This window comes from Tachysurus vachellii, chromosome 8 (genome assembly GCF_030014155.1).
Source record: "Tachysurus vachellii isolate PV-2020 chromosome 8, HZAU_Pvac_v1, whole genome shotgun sequence".
Lineage (NCBI taxonomy): Eukaryota > Metazoa > Chordata > Actinopteri > Siluriformes > Bagridae > Tachysurus > Tachysurus vachellii.
In genome coordinates, this window is record NC_083467.1 from 19,766,934 (window position 1) to 19,783,189 (window position 16,256).

The 16,256-nt window shown below is 41.5% G+C and overlaps 1 protein-coding gene across 1 annotated transcript; it reads left to right on the plus strand.

Moving 5' to 3' along the window:
• Window positions 1–17: 17 nt before the first annotated feature.
• On the plus strand, window positions 18–11,507 carry znf142 (zinc finger protein 142). Its single transcript, XM_060876811.1, has 8 exons — window positions 18–209; window positions 930–1,119; window positions 1,919–2,122; window positions 2,854–3,678; window positions 3,898–4,075; window positions 6,461–9,278; window positions 9,428–9,533; window positions 9,627–11,507. Exons 2-8 carry the CDS (start codon window positions 1,032–1,034, stop codon window positions 10,109–10,111), a joined length of 4,704 nt encoding a protein of 1,567 aa, XP_060732794.1. The 5' UTR covers window positions 18–209; window positions 930–1,031; the 3' UTR covers window positions 10,112–11,507.
• Window positions 11,508–16,256: the final 4,749 nt, after the last annotated feature.

Sequence of the window (16,256 nt, forward strand, 5' to 3'; positions counted from 1 at the left end):
TGAAACGTCTGCCACCAACATAGTTCCATGGTCCGTGTTATGGTATAGGAGATATTTAAAAACAAAACAAAAGAGAGAATACAAAACTGTGTATATTATGTAACGATACAAACCGCTTTAATCTTGTATTCTGAACTGTTTTGTAAAATAATAGAATAGTTAGAATAGAATAACAATATAGCGGAAGGTTATTGTAGCCTCAGTAAAAGGTAAGAGCTTTGTTTTATCTACTACAAATATGACCAGAGTCTCACTGACATGTAACATTTATCTGTTTAACTTCATCAGTATATTTTACATTAATATACCATGTAATGTCCACGCTTGTACGGGGGGTAAACTGTCTTAGATAAAACATCAATTGTCTTAAAGGTATCCTCTAAAATTAATGCGTTGTTTTTCGGAGTGAAAAAGGCTGAAACCTTCAAGCAGTAGGTCTCAATTCTGTTTGGGTAGAAATGGTAATATTAATGCACCATACAATTTAGATAGATACAACTTTATTGTAATTGCACAGTAAACATATGTACAGTATGTAATATATATAGGTATATATGTAAACATATATATACAGCATGTAATATATATATATATATATATATATATATATATATATATATATATATATATATATATATATATACACACTGTATACACACACACAGACAGAGAGAGAGAGACTAAGGCAAAAGCAATAGAAATAGAACAGAATTTTGCAAATATTACAATTGAAAATGAAAACTCAAATTGCTTGAAGTATTTAAGAAAGACAATGCAAACTTTTGCACTCAGTTGTATATAAAGGTAAACAGATCACGGGAACTAGAAGAGTACTACTATCAAATAAATGTATGTATGTATGTATGTATGTATGTATGTATGTATGTATGTATGTATTTATTTTATTTATTATTATATTATTATTGCAGGGCTACCCAGTATACTAGAGCACTATGAGGCTGAGAGATATTATAAAACACTAATGAAGTGAAAAATCTTTTGAAAGATTTTCCAGCTGGTTAAACAGCTATATGGAAGAGCATTGTGAAACCATGTGTGATGAGGAGCAGCTTTATAACAAGGAACAGAATGAGACTGGGATGGAGACTTCGAACAAGGGTAAGAAACACATGAGGTCAAGGCCCACAAACCAACAAAATGACCTAAACCAGTTTATTAGGTACAGATAATGACCATATAGATCTCTTCATAGGTATATATTTATAGGCTGTTACCTATCTGAACATTTGAATAGACAGCTGTACTTTAATGAGAAGTGCAACCATTGATAAGTATATAAGAACAGATGGGGCACAGTCACTAATTGTGAACTTTAAAATCATAAGTACCTGATTTTCCAAAATGCTAATTTGTTCAATGATGTTTAGTTTATGATGTCTGCCTGTATTATTGAGTCAGATAAAAATAAAATAAAAAAAATTATCCTGTAAAGTATAAAGTTCCAGAAAAATGTTTATATGTTAGTAACGAAAGTAACAAATTACATAATACACCATTTTTCAGACTAAAAAATAATGTAGGTTGTCCGGGTTTATTTGCCAAATCACAAACAATTACTTTACAAAGACTTTACACTGTTTCATTGTATATGTCTAATACATTTGCACAGTTCTGTTCAAATTTGGTGCAAATTTATTGAGTAGGTCATTCATTCATTCATTCATTCATTCATTCATTTTCTACCGCTTATCCGAACTACCTCGGGTCATGAGGAGCCTGTGACTATCTCAGGCGTCACTGGGCATCAAGGCAGGATACACCCTGGACGCAAGCACACACTACGGACAATTTTCCAGAGATACCAATCAACCTTATTGAGTATTGAGTAGGTGTACATGATAAAAATATTCATTACATCTAATGCACCTGTATGTTTTTCCTCCCTTTTTGTAATTAGCTGGTAACAAGGACAAAGACATAATTGGCACAATGTGCAGTAAAAACTCTCACAAAAAGAGAAGAATCCAAAAACATAATTCTCCAGATTGGTCTCAGAATATGGAGGTGGATCCTGAGAGTCCAGATCCTCAAGCAAAAAAGCAGCGCAAAGAAGAAAAGGCATCAGGTCACAAGGGGAAAACAACTGTTGTGTCAGTAAATGGTGAGAAATCCTTAGTATCCTTTGAAATTCTTTGAGAATCCTTGAAATCCTCTCATAAAAATAAACATAAGTAAATTCTATATTAATATTACTTTATAACACAGCACTGTTAGTATGTTCTGTGACACAGGGAATTGTATAGTAGACTCTCCACATGAATGAATTAAAAGATTATGGATCATTGATATGATGAAGATTTCTATGAAAAGATATTTTCATTTTTGGAACGAGTCTCCACTGTTAGCTGGAGCTGGAGTAATTTTTTTAGCTCGGGGAAAGCTGGTTCTTTAAATTGTCTGATATGGGGGAAAGTCTTCAGGACAGAAGACTTTTTGGTTTCTTGGTAACATGACAAAGTGCATTTGTTTGTCTTGTTAATTTAAGAGAGAAAAGAAAGAGAGTCTGGGGAGGGAGCAAATGTTTATAGCTGCTATGATGCAGCAACTTTGGTTTACGTATATTCCACAACTTTAAATGCAACTATGAGTGGATTTTACTGTTCAACATATCATTTTTTAATTACCATTGTAATTGTGGGCAAGTTGCTGATGTAAAAGGAATAAAAAGCTTTGCGGTGAGCTGCTGTCGGAAAATAATCAAGTTTTTTTATTTTTATTTCAGATCAGATGAATTTAGTTAATAATGCTTGTTAGCATTTCTGTAATAACCTTATTAAAGCAAGTGATGTAATGGATCCTTGACATCCAAGTCTGTGTGTTGTTGTGTTGTAGATCATGTGGCAGAGGGCACAGAACACATGTTTCGCACTCACATATGTACCGAATGTCGGCGCTGCTTTAAGACACGCTCTCACCTGATAGAACACATGCGGCTTCATTTTCCTGACCCCAGCCTGCAGTGTCCTGTCTGCAAGCACTACTTTACCAGCAAAAGCAAGCTGCGTATTCACATGCTAAGGGAGTCTGGAAAGAAGCTGCATCGCTGTCAGCTGTGTGAGTATGCTGCCGTGGAACGTAACACCCTGCATCGTCACATCGCCAGCGTGCATGGTCATCAAGGAGAAAAGGATGCTCCCAAAGATCTTTACACATGCCCTACCTGCCAAAAGAGCTTTCAACAGAGTCAGGCATTAAAAAGTCATATGAAGTCCCATCATATCACAGAGAATGGGCAGCCTCTGCCATGCTTCCACCAAGGCTGCTCCTTTCAATCCACAGATAAGAAGCTGCTTCAGAAGCATGCGTTGGATTCACATGGTCTCAAGGCTATAGAATGTCATCACCACGCCTGCTGTGCACTGTTTGGAAGCAAAGAGGATATGGAGGTTCATTTTCGCACACATCAACCCTTTCATTGCACACAGTGTGACTTCTCATGTTCCAACAAGAGCCGTTTCCAGCAACACATAAGACAAGGCCATGCTGGAGAGACGCAGCTCAGATGTAGCTTCTGTCCTTTCACCTCTTTTAATCCAGTGGAGTTTGATCAGCATGTAGGACATCTTCATGCCAATGAGAAAACACACAAGTGCCCAGAGTGCAGCTTTAAGTCTGCTCACAAAAGAGTTCTTAAAAGACACATGTTGGTGCATACTGGTAAGTTGACCTGTTATATTCAGTGTTTCTAAATTGCTGTATCATGTAGAACAGGGTTTCTTATTCCGCATCCCGGAGTAGCACACTGTCTTAGACATTCTAGTGTTTCTCTTTGAAAGCATGACGTTTGGGATTAAATCCAGTAAAGAGTTCCTGTGTGTTACTGATATATTATATTGAAGTGTAATGGTCATGCATTTTTATTACATATTTTTTCAGGTGAAAAGCCACACAAATGTTCACTGTGTGAATTTAGATGCCGGGATGAGACGTATCTCTCGAAACACATGCTGACACACTCTAAAGACAAGCAGCACATGTGTTCAGAATGTGGTTATGTTACCAAATGGAAACACTACCTAAATGTCCACATGCGGAAACACAATGGTGATCTCAGGTGCGTACTGGCTAGGGTTGCAAAGGGGCGGAAAGTTTTCGGTAAATTTCCAGTACATTTCCGGAAACTTTCCACAGGAACTTAATCAGGGGAATTTTGGAAATATTCCAAATTTATGGAATTTATGGAAATTTTCCGGGAATTTATGGGAATTATTTGGAAATATAGGGAAATTTATATAAACTATATCATATACAAACATAAATAAACATTTTGTTTGGTCAAAAGGAGACATGCATGAAAGGTAATACAAATTTAAAAATGACGTTCTGACTGATTTAATTGTAAGTAGAACTTTAATTGATTCTTTCATTGAGTAACACAGAAACATAATAAACGTTATTATGCTTGTAATAAACACAATAAACTTAATAATTGTAATATAATAAACATATTTCTCTATGATTGCCGTAAAATGAAAGCATCCCCCACCCTCACCCTTCTAAAAATGTCCCAATCAAAATGTAAAATGAAGCATTTTTTCTCAAGTGAGTGTGTGGGGGAGGGTCATCAAATTATCTGTACATGTGGTAACACTCCTAATTTACTGCTTATTAAGAGTTAGTACAGTAGTTACTAAGTTTAGGTATTGGGTACAATTAAGAATGTAGAATAAGGTAATTTAGAATAAGGCATTAATATGTGCTTAATAAGTACTAATAAATAGCCAATATTCTATTAATATTCATGCTAATAAGCAACTAGTTAAATGACCCTAAAATAAAGTGTTTCTGTGCATGTCATGGAAGAATGCACGTACATGCAGGGGGTTTGGCCTCAATGGCCCTCCAGTAAGCAGTGTGCTGTGTGCAAGTGACAGAGGAATGCAGGGTACAAATTCAACTTAATTTGCATTAAATCTTTTTGTTTTAACACAATTATGCTGCAAGATTTTTTGAACTACATTTAAGTTCCTTGTTATAGGCAACTCTGCATTTTTAAAAAAATTCCCAGTTTATTCCCATATATTCCCATTAATTCCCATATATTCCCGTTAATTCCCATATATTCCTGTTAATTCCATATATTCCCGTTAATTCCCATGGAAAGTTTCCAGCCTTGAAATTTCCCGGAATTTTGCAACTCTATTACTGGCCTTGTTTGTCTTCTGTTGAACTTGATTTATTTATGAATATTCAAATATACTACACCCTTTATTGATCTTCATGAATCATTATAACTGTGCTAATAATCCTTTGTAAGTTAATATAAACTGTTATAATGCCTCTAACAAGCTCTAACAATGTTTTATTAAAATGTTATAACTTATCATGACCTGTGATATATAAAGCAACTATGAGATTTATTTATATTTATGAAAACATTACAGACCTTTAAAATGTCATGAGTGCTGAAAGTTCTCATGTTTTATGAATTTTTGTAATGTAATATGGAAACACTAAGGTTAAGTACAAATCCATGCAGACACTTTATCCAGAACTTTATTGTTGGGTGAGTGTGCGTGTGTGTGCGTGTGTGTGTGTGTGCGTGTGTGTGCGTGTGTGTGCGTGTGTGTGCGTGTGTGTGAGTGTGTGTGTGAGTGTGTGTGTGAGTGTGTGTGTGAGTGTGTGTGTGAGTGTGTGTGTGTGAGTGTGTGTGTGTGAGTGTGTGTGTGTGAGTGTGTGTGTGTGTGTGAGTGTGTGTGTGTGAGTGTGTGTGAGTGTGTGTGTGAGTGTGTGTGTGTGATTGTGTGAGTGTGTGTGTGAGTGTGTGTGTGTGTATGTGTGTGTGAGTGTGTTCTTGTCATTTTTGGTAGCAATTGATGATGTTTTTCAAGTTGTTAATAAATATGCTCTAAAATAAGGGATTGGAATCATCAGAAACTAAACAAAGTGTGAGCAAACTCTCTCAAAACTTTTCCACAGTAAAAGCATTATTTAAAAAAAAAATTGCTTAACAGATTAATAAAAAAAATTTTTCCAGTGTGATTTCAAGAAAGTACATCCTCAACCTAAATATTATCTAATTAGACCTAAATTTCTGTCCAGCATTTATAACTCTTTGAACACTACAGGAAGATTTTAAGGCCGAGTTTGATAACTGCTATAGCTGATTTTTCGAAGATAGTGTAATGACAGGCAAATCTGTATAGAAAGTATTGTGATACAACAAACTGTTTCTAATTCCTGTTTATAATTATTCACAGGTCATTTGTCATAAAACACATCACATGGTGTAATAAAGAGTACACTTGCATTACATCAGGATCAGAAGGAAATTATTCACAACAAAGTTTTAGAGCATTAGGAGGCATTATCAGAGTTCATAAAAGTCAATACACTGAATCATTACCAACTTACAAAGAAAAAAATTATTCATTTAAAATGCTTAAAATATTTTTTTTACTGATGAATACAGGTTTTAAAGTGTCACACCCTCTCCTAGGTACAAATGTAACCAGTGCATGTATCGTTGTCACCGCATTGATCAGCTGAACAGCCACAAGCTCCGTCACCAAGCAAAAACCCTTATTTGTGAGGTTTGTGCTTACTCCTGCAAGAGAAAAACCGAACTGCTCAAACACATGCAGGTCAAACATGCAATTGGGGAAGACCACCAGCTTCCTCTTCTCCAGTGCAAGTTCTGTACTTACACAACAAAGTACCGTCAAGCTCTACACAACCATGAAAACTGCAAACACACTCGAACCAGGATGTTTCGCTGTGCCCTTTGCTCCTACACCACATTTAGCAATACTGCACTGTTTCTACACAAGCGGAAGACTCATGGGTACATTCCTGGCGACGTGAAGTGGTTGGAAACGTATGCAGAGAAAGAGAGACAAAACAGTTCTGTGGATGTGATTCAGAATTTCTACTCTACAGTTGAAGAGAACTCTGGAGGACAAGTGGATTCTTGTAGTGATTCAAAAAACACAAAGCAGGCAGAATCACAAAATATGACTAATGATGTCAATTCCCAAATTCCCATTAGCTGTGAAAGAACAACAAATGGTAGGGAAAATGTAAATAACTTAGAGCACCAGGTTAGTTCTGATGCTAGTGCACTGGGAGAGGAGATAAACACTGTCACTGATGATCAAGCAGCTATCCAGTTAACCTTATTAACAAACACTGAATATGCTCACAGGGGACCTTTAGAAAAACATGAAACCACACCCACGGATCTCCTAGATGGTGACTCCCCAAAATCCACCACCTCATACGATGCCCCTCATAACCTTATCGAACCCGTAAGTGCAGAGGAAGATGATGCTGTGTCAAACTGCGAGGAAGGGCAAGCAATAAACAAAGGGAATGAAATGTTGACCCACCAATCCCAAATTTCAGCAGCTCAGCAATCAGTTTCCACAGATGCTCCATTAGCTGAGGAGGCATGTTCAGAAACTCTGCTCCAAGTTATGAGGAAGCAGGACAAAGACCAAGCCGAAGCTCTGATTATGGAGGGTCGCGTGCAGATGTTGGTAATCCAGACCAAAGACAATGTCTACCAGTGTGATCGCTGCTCGTATGTGACACGTAAGCATGCGGCCTTAGCACGCCACTGCAGGTCATCCTGCCAGGTGATGAAAGCAACACTTCAGTGCCAGGACTGTGGTTTACAGTTCAAACAACTACGCTCATTTAACACCCACCGTCTCAGAAAGTGCCATGCACTGCAAAAGAAGAAGAGAAAACTTACGACTTCAAGAGACAGTGAAACTGTACAGGAAATGTATGAATTACATAATCAAAATGTTACCAGATGTCTGGTATCTCCTGACACAGGAACAGATGGATGTGAGGAGAATATGGAACAAGCTACAGCAAAAAAGAGAGCAAAGACTGTCCAAGACGAGAAAAATTCACACAATAATTCTTCTCCAGCTGATTCCAAGAGTGTGGCAGTTCGTGACTCCTCTGATTACCTTGAAGAAGATAGTAAGTTCACCTGCATAAAATGTTTATTTTCATGTAGCAGTAAAACTACAATATCTCGCCATTGCACAGCCTGCTCCAGAAGCACACCAAAAAGAAACCAAAATGTAAATGAAGCGGTCTCTGAGGCAGATAAAGAGCACAGCGAAAGAGACCAGGAGCTGGAACAAGCTGATGGAGAAAACCAAGGTGGCACTGGAAAAAAAATAAAGACTACAAAACGATTTTCCTGTTCAAATTGTCCATTTGTTTGCCAACAGAGGAGAGCATTAACAACCCATAAGAAACGGGGTTGTTTAAAGCCCGGGGAGATCCAGTGCCAGCAGTGTTCTTTTGTGGCCAGATCAGCGAAATCACTGAGTCAGCACATCCTTGTTCATGGTAAAGATAAGAGTCATAAACGTGCCAAACCATCTCAACTTTGTTGCAAGCTTTGCTGTTTCACCTGCAAACAGGAACGGCGCATGACTCAGCATGTCGCACTAAAGCATGAAGGCGTTCGCCCATTCTGCTGTCGCTTCTGTGATTTCAGCACAGCACGCCGTCACCGTCTGGATGCCCATGAGTCCATGCACACGGGTATAGGCAGGCATCGATGTGAGCTGTGTAATCAAACTTTTGGAACCTCTTCCAAGCTACGCCTGCACCGCCAACGAATTCACGACAAGCAAGCCACCCACTTCTGCTCTCGGTGTGATTACAAGGGCTACAACCCAACTGACATCAGTCGTCATACCCTCAGTTGCCACACAGGTGAGCTGAGTCACAGATGCAGTCAGTGTGATTACTGCTTCAGCTCTGATATTGCCTTGAAACAGCACTATAAACGAACACACCAGACTGCCAAAACCCATTACTGCAGCCAGTGTAGTTTCAGCTGTGACAGTGACGCTGACCTCAAAGCCCATTCTCAAAGTAAACATCCTAAAAGCGAGAAAGCCACTTTCCTAGAAACGGACTCTCACACTCAATTTGACCCTGAAAAGCACAGCAAGGTCTCTGTCACCCATCAATGCCCAGATTGTCCTTTTACAACAGCAAAGAAGCTGGTTCTCATCCAGCACATCTTGGATGAACATGAGAGTGGACACGATGAAGGAAAAATTTTCAAGTGTGATATCTGTGGCTTTTCTTGCTTCCATCAGTTGGTGTTTGACCAACATGTCCGGTCACATGGAGGAACCTGTCTTTACAAGTGCACTGAATGTGACTTCTCCTCTCGGAACAGACAGAAAATCACCTGGCACATTCGCATTCACACAGGGGAGAAACCATACCGCTGTGAAAAGTGCAGCTACACCTGTGCAGACCCTTCTCGTCTAAAGGTATGAAACTCTGTTATTACACAGAAGAACAGTTATAAAAATTGAAATTCTGCTTTACAGCAACATTGCAAAGAAAAGGCTTGAGGCACTAATACACTTCTGGAAAAACTTAGAAGAAAAATGTTATTCTTTTACTGCTTTTGTTTTAGTATCACATGAGGATTCACCAGGATGAGCGCAAATATCTCTGTCCAGAATGTGGGTACAAATGCAAATGGGTTAATCAGTTGAAGTATCATATGACAAAACATTCAGGTATGTTTAATGTCTTTCGATAAATTGTGAAGAATTTATTGTATGTATTGAATACATTGATTCATAATATTTGATATTTTTTGTGATGCGCAGGAGACAAATCATACGCATGCGAGGAATGCGAATACCGCACAAACCGTGCCGATGCACTACGTGTCCATCGTGAGACACGGCATCGTGACACGCGCTCCTTCATCTGTGAAGAGTGTGGCAAAGCTTTTAAAACACGCTTCCTACTCAAGACACACCAGAAGAGGCACAGCGACGAACGGCCCTACGTGTGCTCTGAGTGCCAGCGAGGCTTCCGTTGGCCAGCTGGACTCCGGCACCACTTCCTCAGCCACACCAACCAGCTGCCATTCTGCTGTCTCTACTGCTCCTACCGTGCCAAGCAAAGGTTCCAGGTGGTGAAGCATTTACGGAGGCACCATCCTGATAAATCTTTGCCAAGTGGTGTAGTTAAAGACCCTAAAATATCCAGTGTCCCACTGCAGAAGGCCCGGCTTGGGCCAAAGAATGAGGGACACACAGGGAGTAAAGATGTTACTAAGGGAGAGAAAGAGACAGATGAAATGTAATATTTGAGAGCATAAGCAGGGGATTAACAGTGGGTTTTTAATTTCTACAGTGACCCTTTAGCAGTGTTGGCATGAACATCGTTTCCAATAACAAACTCTGCTTTCTAATATGGTTTGGAGGAACATCATGTGCAAGGCATAATATTACTTTGCGCCATGAATAAACCTGATTCCTCTTACCAAAGTGAATGACTGTAAATAGAACAGGCTGTGGACTACATACAAAATATATCCCTGATGCATTAATTCCTAAACATTTTTTATAGAAACAGAAAAAAAAACCAAAAAAAAAATAGTTTGCCAAAACTAGATGAACAAGCATTATATAATAATATCACAAGTGCTGATATAACAATTTTATAATTTTTAAATAATTTCTTTTAAAAAAATTAAAATAACAAAGGGCAGCTAATTCATTCATTCATCTTCTACCGCTTATCCGAACTACCTCGGGTCACGGGGAGCCTGTGCCTATCTCAGGCGTCATGGGGCATCAAGGCAGGATACACCCTGGACAGAGTGCCAATCCATCGCAGGGCACACACACACTCTCATTCACTCACGCAATCACACACTACAGACAGTTTTTCCAGAGATGCCAATCAACCTACCATGCATGTCTTTGGACCGGGGGAGGAAACCGGAGTACCCGGAAAAACCCCTGAGGCACGGGGAGAACATGCAAACTCCACACACACAAGGCGGAGGCGGGAATCGAACCCCCAACCCTGGAGGTGTGAGGCGAACGTGCTAACCACTAAGCTACCGTGCCCCCCCAAACAATTATTACTAATAAATGCACTACATAGTAATGAATTACTTTTCTTGATATCATACATTTTTATATAAATTGTTGCCTCGTAGATATGTACTACTGTGCTTACTAATTTGATTATTTCAGAATTGCCTTTTTTCTTAAATTCTTTTTGACATAAATCTCACCCCATTTGAACAGATGTATGTGTCACGATGCAGGACAAAGGCGAGTGAGGATCCAAATGCAGATTTTAAAGTTTAATAGTCCAAAACCACAAGAAACAGCTAAACAGACAGAACAGAACAGGGCAGAACACAGAGCTTACAGGAAACAGGAACAGGCACACCGACATCCAACATCTAGCAACGACCAACACCAGGGAAGTGAACAAACAGAGTATAAATAAGAGACAAGAACCAATCACACAGCAGAACTAATTAAAGACAAAGACAAGACACCTGAAGGAGAGAAGGAGTACAATGAATGTCCATGGAAACCAAAGAGTGGGCGGAGCAAACAATTAACAACCGGGAAAGACAGCAGACAGAAACAGGACAGAAACACAGACAGACTCATTACAGAGCCCCCCCCCTAGGAGTGGATTCCAGACACTCCAACGCAGAACCGGAGGGCGGCGGAGCGGAGGCGGGCCAGGTCCATGTGGCGGTAGAGGGCAGGGCAGAGCTGGCGAAGCTGGAGGCCAGGGCGGAGCCGGCGAAGCTGGAGGCCAGGGCGGAGCCGGCGAAGCTGGAGGCCAGGGCGGAGCCGGCGAAGCTGGAGGCCAGGGCGGAGCCGGAGGCCAGGGCGGAGCCGGCAGAGCCGGCAGAGCGGGAGGCCAGGGCGGAGCCGGCAGAGCGGGAGGCCAGGGCGGAGCCGGCAGAGCGGGAGGCCAGGGCGGAGCCGGCAGAGCGGGAGGCCAGGGCGGAGCCGGCAGAGCGGGAGGCCAGGGCGGAGCCGGAAACCAGGGTGGCGCCGCAGGCAGGGTCAGCGACCAGAGCAGGACCGGAGACCAGGGTGGTGCTGAAGGCGCTTTGAACCTGTAAAGATGGACAGGAAAGGGAGAGACTGACAGAGACAGGGAGACAAAGCTGGGGATCACTGGTTCTGTCGACCCGGTCGGTTCGGCTGGTTCTGTCGACCTGGTAGACCCGGCTGGTTCTGTTGACCCGGTCGGTTCCATTGACCCGGTCGGTCCGGCTGGCTCGGTTGACCCGGACGGTCCCATTGACCCGGTCGGTTCGGCTGGTTCTGTCGACCTGGTTGGTTCCGTCGACCCGGTCGGTCCGGCTGGTTCTGTCGACCCGGTCGGTCCGGCTGGTTCTGTCGACCCGGTCGGCCCGGTCGGATCCGGTGTCTCAGCGGGTTCGGGCGCTTCGGCAGGTTCGGGCGCTTCGGCAGGTTCGGGCGCTTCGGCAGGTTCATGTGCTTCAGCAGGTTCGGGCGCTTCGGCAGGTTCGGGCGCTTCGGCAGGTTCGGGCGCTTCGGCAGGTTCGGGCGCTTCGGCAGGTTCGGGCGCTTCGGCAGGTTTGGGCGCTTCAGCAGGTTCATGTTCTTCAGCAGGTTCCTGTGCTTCAGCAGGTTCGGGCGCTTCAGCAGGTTCGGGCGCTTCAGCAGGTTCGGGCGCTTCAGCAGGTTCGGGCGCTTCAGCAGGTTCGGGCGCTTCAGCAGGTTCGGGCGCTTCAGCTGCTTCAGCAGGTTCATGTGCGTTGGCAGGTTCAGGCGTTTCAGCAGGTTCAGGTGCGTCGGCGGGTTCGGATGCTTCAGGTGCCTTAGGTGCTCGAGCCGGTGCCGTAGGGATGCCGGCCGCCCGGACCGACGCCATCGGGGTGTCCGCCAGCTTGGCGATCAGCCGGTTCCCCCGGGCCTCGCCCGAGCTTTCCGGTCTGGCACCCATGTGGACGGGTTCGGTCACCGGTGTGCACAGGTCTGGGTCGGACCGAGGTACTGTAGGGGCCTCGGGCGTCCGTGGCTGGTCTGGCTCCGCAGCCCACGGACCCCGATGCCTACTGCCCCCCCCCAAAAAATATTTAGGGCCGGTGTCCGACTCTGTCCTGTGCACGGTTAGGGAGGACCCGCCCAGGAGCAACGCTATGTTGGCCAGGTCCGTGAAAGGCCCCACCTCTTGGCCCAATGGCACTAGGTAGCGCAGCCCGTCCTTCAATCCATGCCGGAAGATGTCCTTAAGGGCCCTCTCCCCAAAATCCACCTGATTGCATAAGTCCAGGAATACCTCCGTATACTCCTTAATTGGGGAATCCCCCTGATACAAACAAAACAAAATGTCTGCTGGATCCATGTGGTTGGTCGTTCTGTCACGATGCAGGACAAAGGGGAGTGAGGATCCAAATGCAGATTTTAAAGTTTAATAGTCCAAAACCACAAGAAACAGCTAAACAGACAGAACAGAACAGGGCAGAACACAGAGCTTACAGGAAACAGGAAACAGGAAACAGGAACAGGCACACCGACATCCAACATCTAGCAACGACCAACACCAGGGAAGTGAACAAACAGAGTATAAATAAGAGACAAGAACCAATCACACAGCAGAACTAATTAAAGACAAAGACAAGACACCTGAAGGAGAGAAGGAGTACAATGAATGTCCATGGAAACCAAAGAGTGGGCGGAGCAAACAATTAACAACCGGGAAAGACAGCAGACAGAAACAGGACAGAAACACAGACAGACTCATTACAGTATGCAAAATGACTGGTACAGCTAGCGTTTAACCTTTTTATTGATACACAAACTACTACTTTTAAAAGCAAACATCACTAATAGGATAGATTAATAAAATAACAATGTGTGTTATTTTATTATCATTCCATAACTTTTCGATTCAAATCAAATTTGCTTTACAGAACATACGAAATATTGCAAAAAGTACAAAAAGGTTAACATTATACGAAGATTTATGCAAAGATTCAAGATTAATATTGTACTTCTATTTAAATGTGTTTGTATCTATCCCCAATGGACAAGCCTGAGGTGATTGAGGCGACTGTGGTGAGGAAAAAAGCACTTAGATGGAAGAGGAAGAAACCTTGAGAGGAACCAGACTCAAAGGGGAACCTCATGCTTATTTGGGTGACACTGGAGTGTGTGATTATAAATTGTTATAAACACCGGAGAGTTATGAATAATGTCCTTTCTACAGTCATATACAGTCTGATAACTGTGTGTTGATTAGGAGATTGTTGTCCTTACAGACCACATGTAGTTTGTAACTTCTCTTTGAATGTTCGCAATCTTCAAGAAGCGGAACACAACCTGAACTGGCACAATCACTGGCTGCCTCAGGATGGGTAGAAAAAGAGAAGAAAGTAGAGAGAAATCAGCGTAGCTGCTGTTCATAAAATTAAACAGAACAAGATTAAAAATGTGTATCTACTGAAGCACACAGTTGAAAAATGTCTTTAATATACATTTAAACTGGGAAAGTATGTCTGAGCCCTGTCAGGAAAGCGATTCCAAAGTTTAGGAGCTAAATATAAAAACGTTCTACCGCCTATGACTTTGATGTTCTGGGAACTACCAGAAGCCTGAAGTTTTGACCGTGAATTTGAGCATGAAGAATTGTAGCATGTTAGAAGACTGGGTTAGATACATGGAGTTAAACCAGAGCCTTGTACATACGTAGCAGCAGTTTGTAATCAACTCTAAACTTAACAGGTAGCCAGTGTAAAGATGATAAAATTGGGGTTATATGATCTTATTTTCTTGACCTGGTAAGAACTCTGGCTGCATTTTGGACTAACTGTAGCCTATTTATTAAAGATGCAGGACAACCTCCTAGTAATGCATTACACTATTCCAGTCTGGAGGTCATGAATGCATGAACTAGCTTCTCAGCATCAGATACAGATTTTTCTTAGCTTGGCAATATTTCTAAGGTGGAAGAAAGCTGTTTTTGTAATATGGGCGATATGATTTTCAAAACACAAGTTGCTGTCTAGTATAACACCCAGGTCTTTCACTGTCGAGCTAGTACTGACAGTACATCCCTCCAAACCGAAGCTGAATTTTGAAAGCTTCTTTGTACTGGTTTTCGGACCGATCAGTTATATCTCTGTCTTATCAGAATTTAACAGTAGAATAGATTACAGGTCATCCAGTCATTTATATCTTTAACACACTCAGTTAACAATTGAAATACATCATCTAGTTTTGATGAGATAAATAACAGGGTATTGACAGTGTAACAATGGAAACTAGTCCCATGCCTTCTAATGATGTTTCCCAAGGGAAGCATGTATAGTGAAAAAAGCAGCAGTCCTAAAACTAACCCTTGAGGGACCCCTTAATTAGCTGGCATTAAACTGGAGGACTCACCATTTAAATCTACTGTACAAAATGGTATCGATCAGACAGGTAGGATCTAATCCATTTTAGTGCCTGTCCCTCAATGCCTGTCCCGATACCTGTGTAATTTTGTAAGAAATCTAGGAGAATTTCATGATGTATAGTGTTGAATGCAGCAATAAGTTGAAGTAGAACTAGTGAGATGCAGTCTTGGTCCTAAGGTAAGAACAGTCATTTGTGACTTTAACAAGCTCAGTTTCTGTACTATGATGGGGCCTGAAACCTGTCTGAAACTTTTCAATGATATTGTTCTCCGGTAAGCAGGAGCACAGTTGAACAGACAAAACCTTTTCTAATATTTTAGACATAAACAGAAAGTTTATAATAGGTCTATAATTTGATAATTCGTTAGGATCTAAATTAGGTTTATTAATAATAAGCGTAATAACCTGAAGGATTTAGGGACGTGACCAAAAGATAAAACGTGAACAAATAAGCAGTTAATAATATTGAGAAGAGGCTCACCAGCTGTATGTAACACTTCTTTCAGTAATTTAGATGGACTGGATGACGAGATGCTGTCACGGATTGAACATCTACTATTTTACATCCACTATTGGAATAGTGTTTTGGGATTTCTGATTTTTTTTTGTTAATCTAGCCACTGTGCTAAATAAGAACCTGGGATTGTTTTGATTTTTTTTGGTAAGTTTGCTCAGATGCTCAGCCCTAGAGGCTTTTAGAGCCAGTCTATAGCTGGACATACTGTCATTGTACACAATTCAAAAAACTTTTTCCCAACTTTTTGCTCGAGGGTTGCTCTCTTGAGGGTGTGAATATGACTATTATACCACAGTGCAGGTATTTTGTCTCTAACACTTTAATCGGATGGGATTAACAGTGTATATTGTGCTAGTGAAGACGTGCCTATGCTGTTAGTCATTTCGTCTAGATCGTTTGTGTTTAAGTGTATATTAAGAAATTGAGAGAGATCAGGCAGGTTATTTGTGAATCTGTATTTAGTGGTGGGAATAATAGTTCTACCAAGTCGATAACGTGGTGAGTAGTATGAGGTAATAGTCT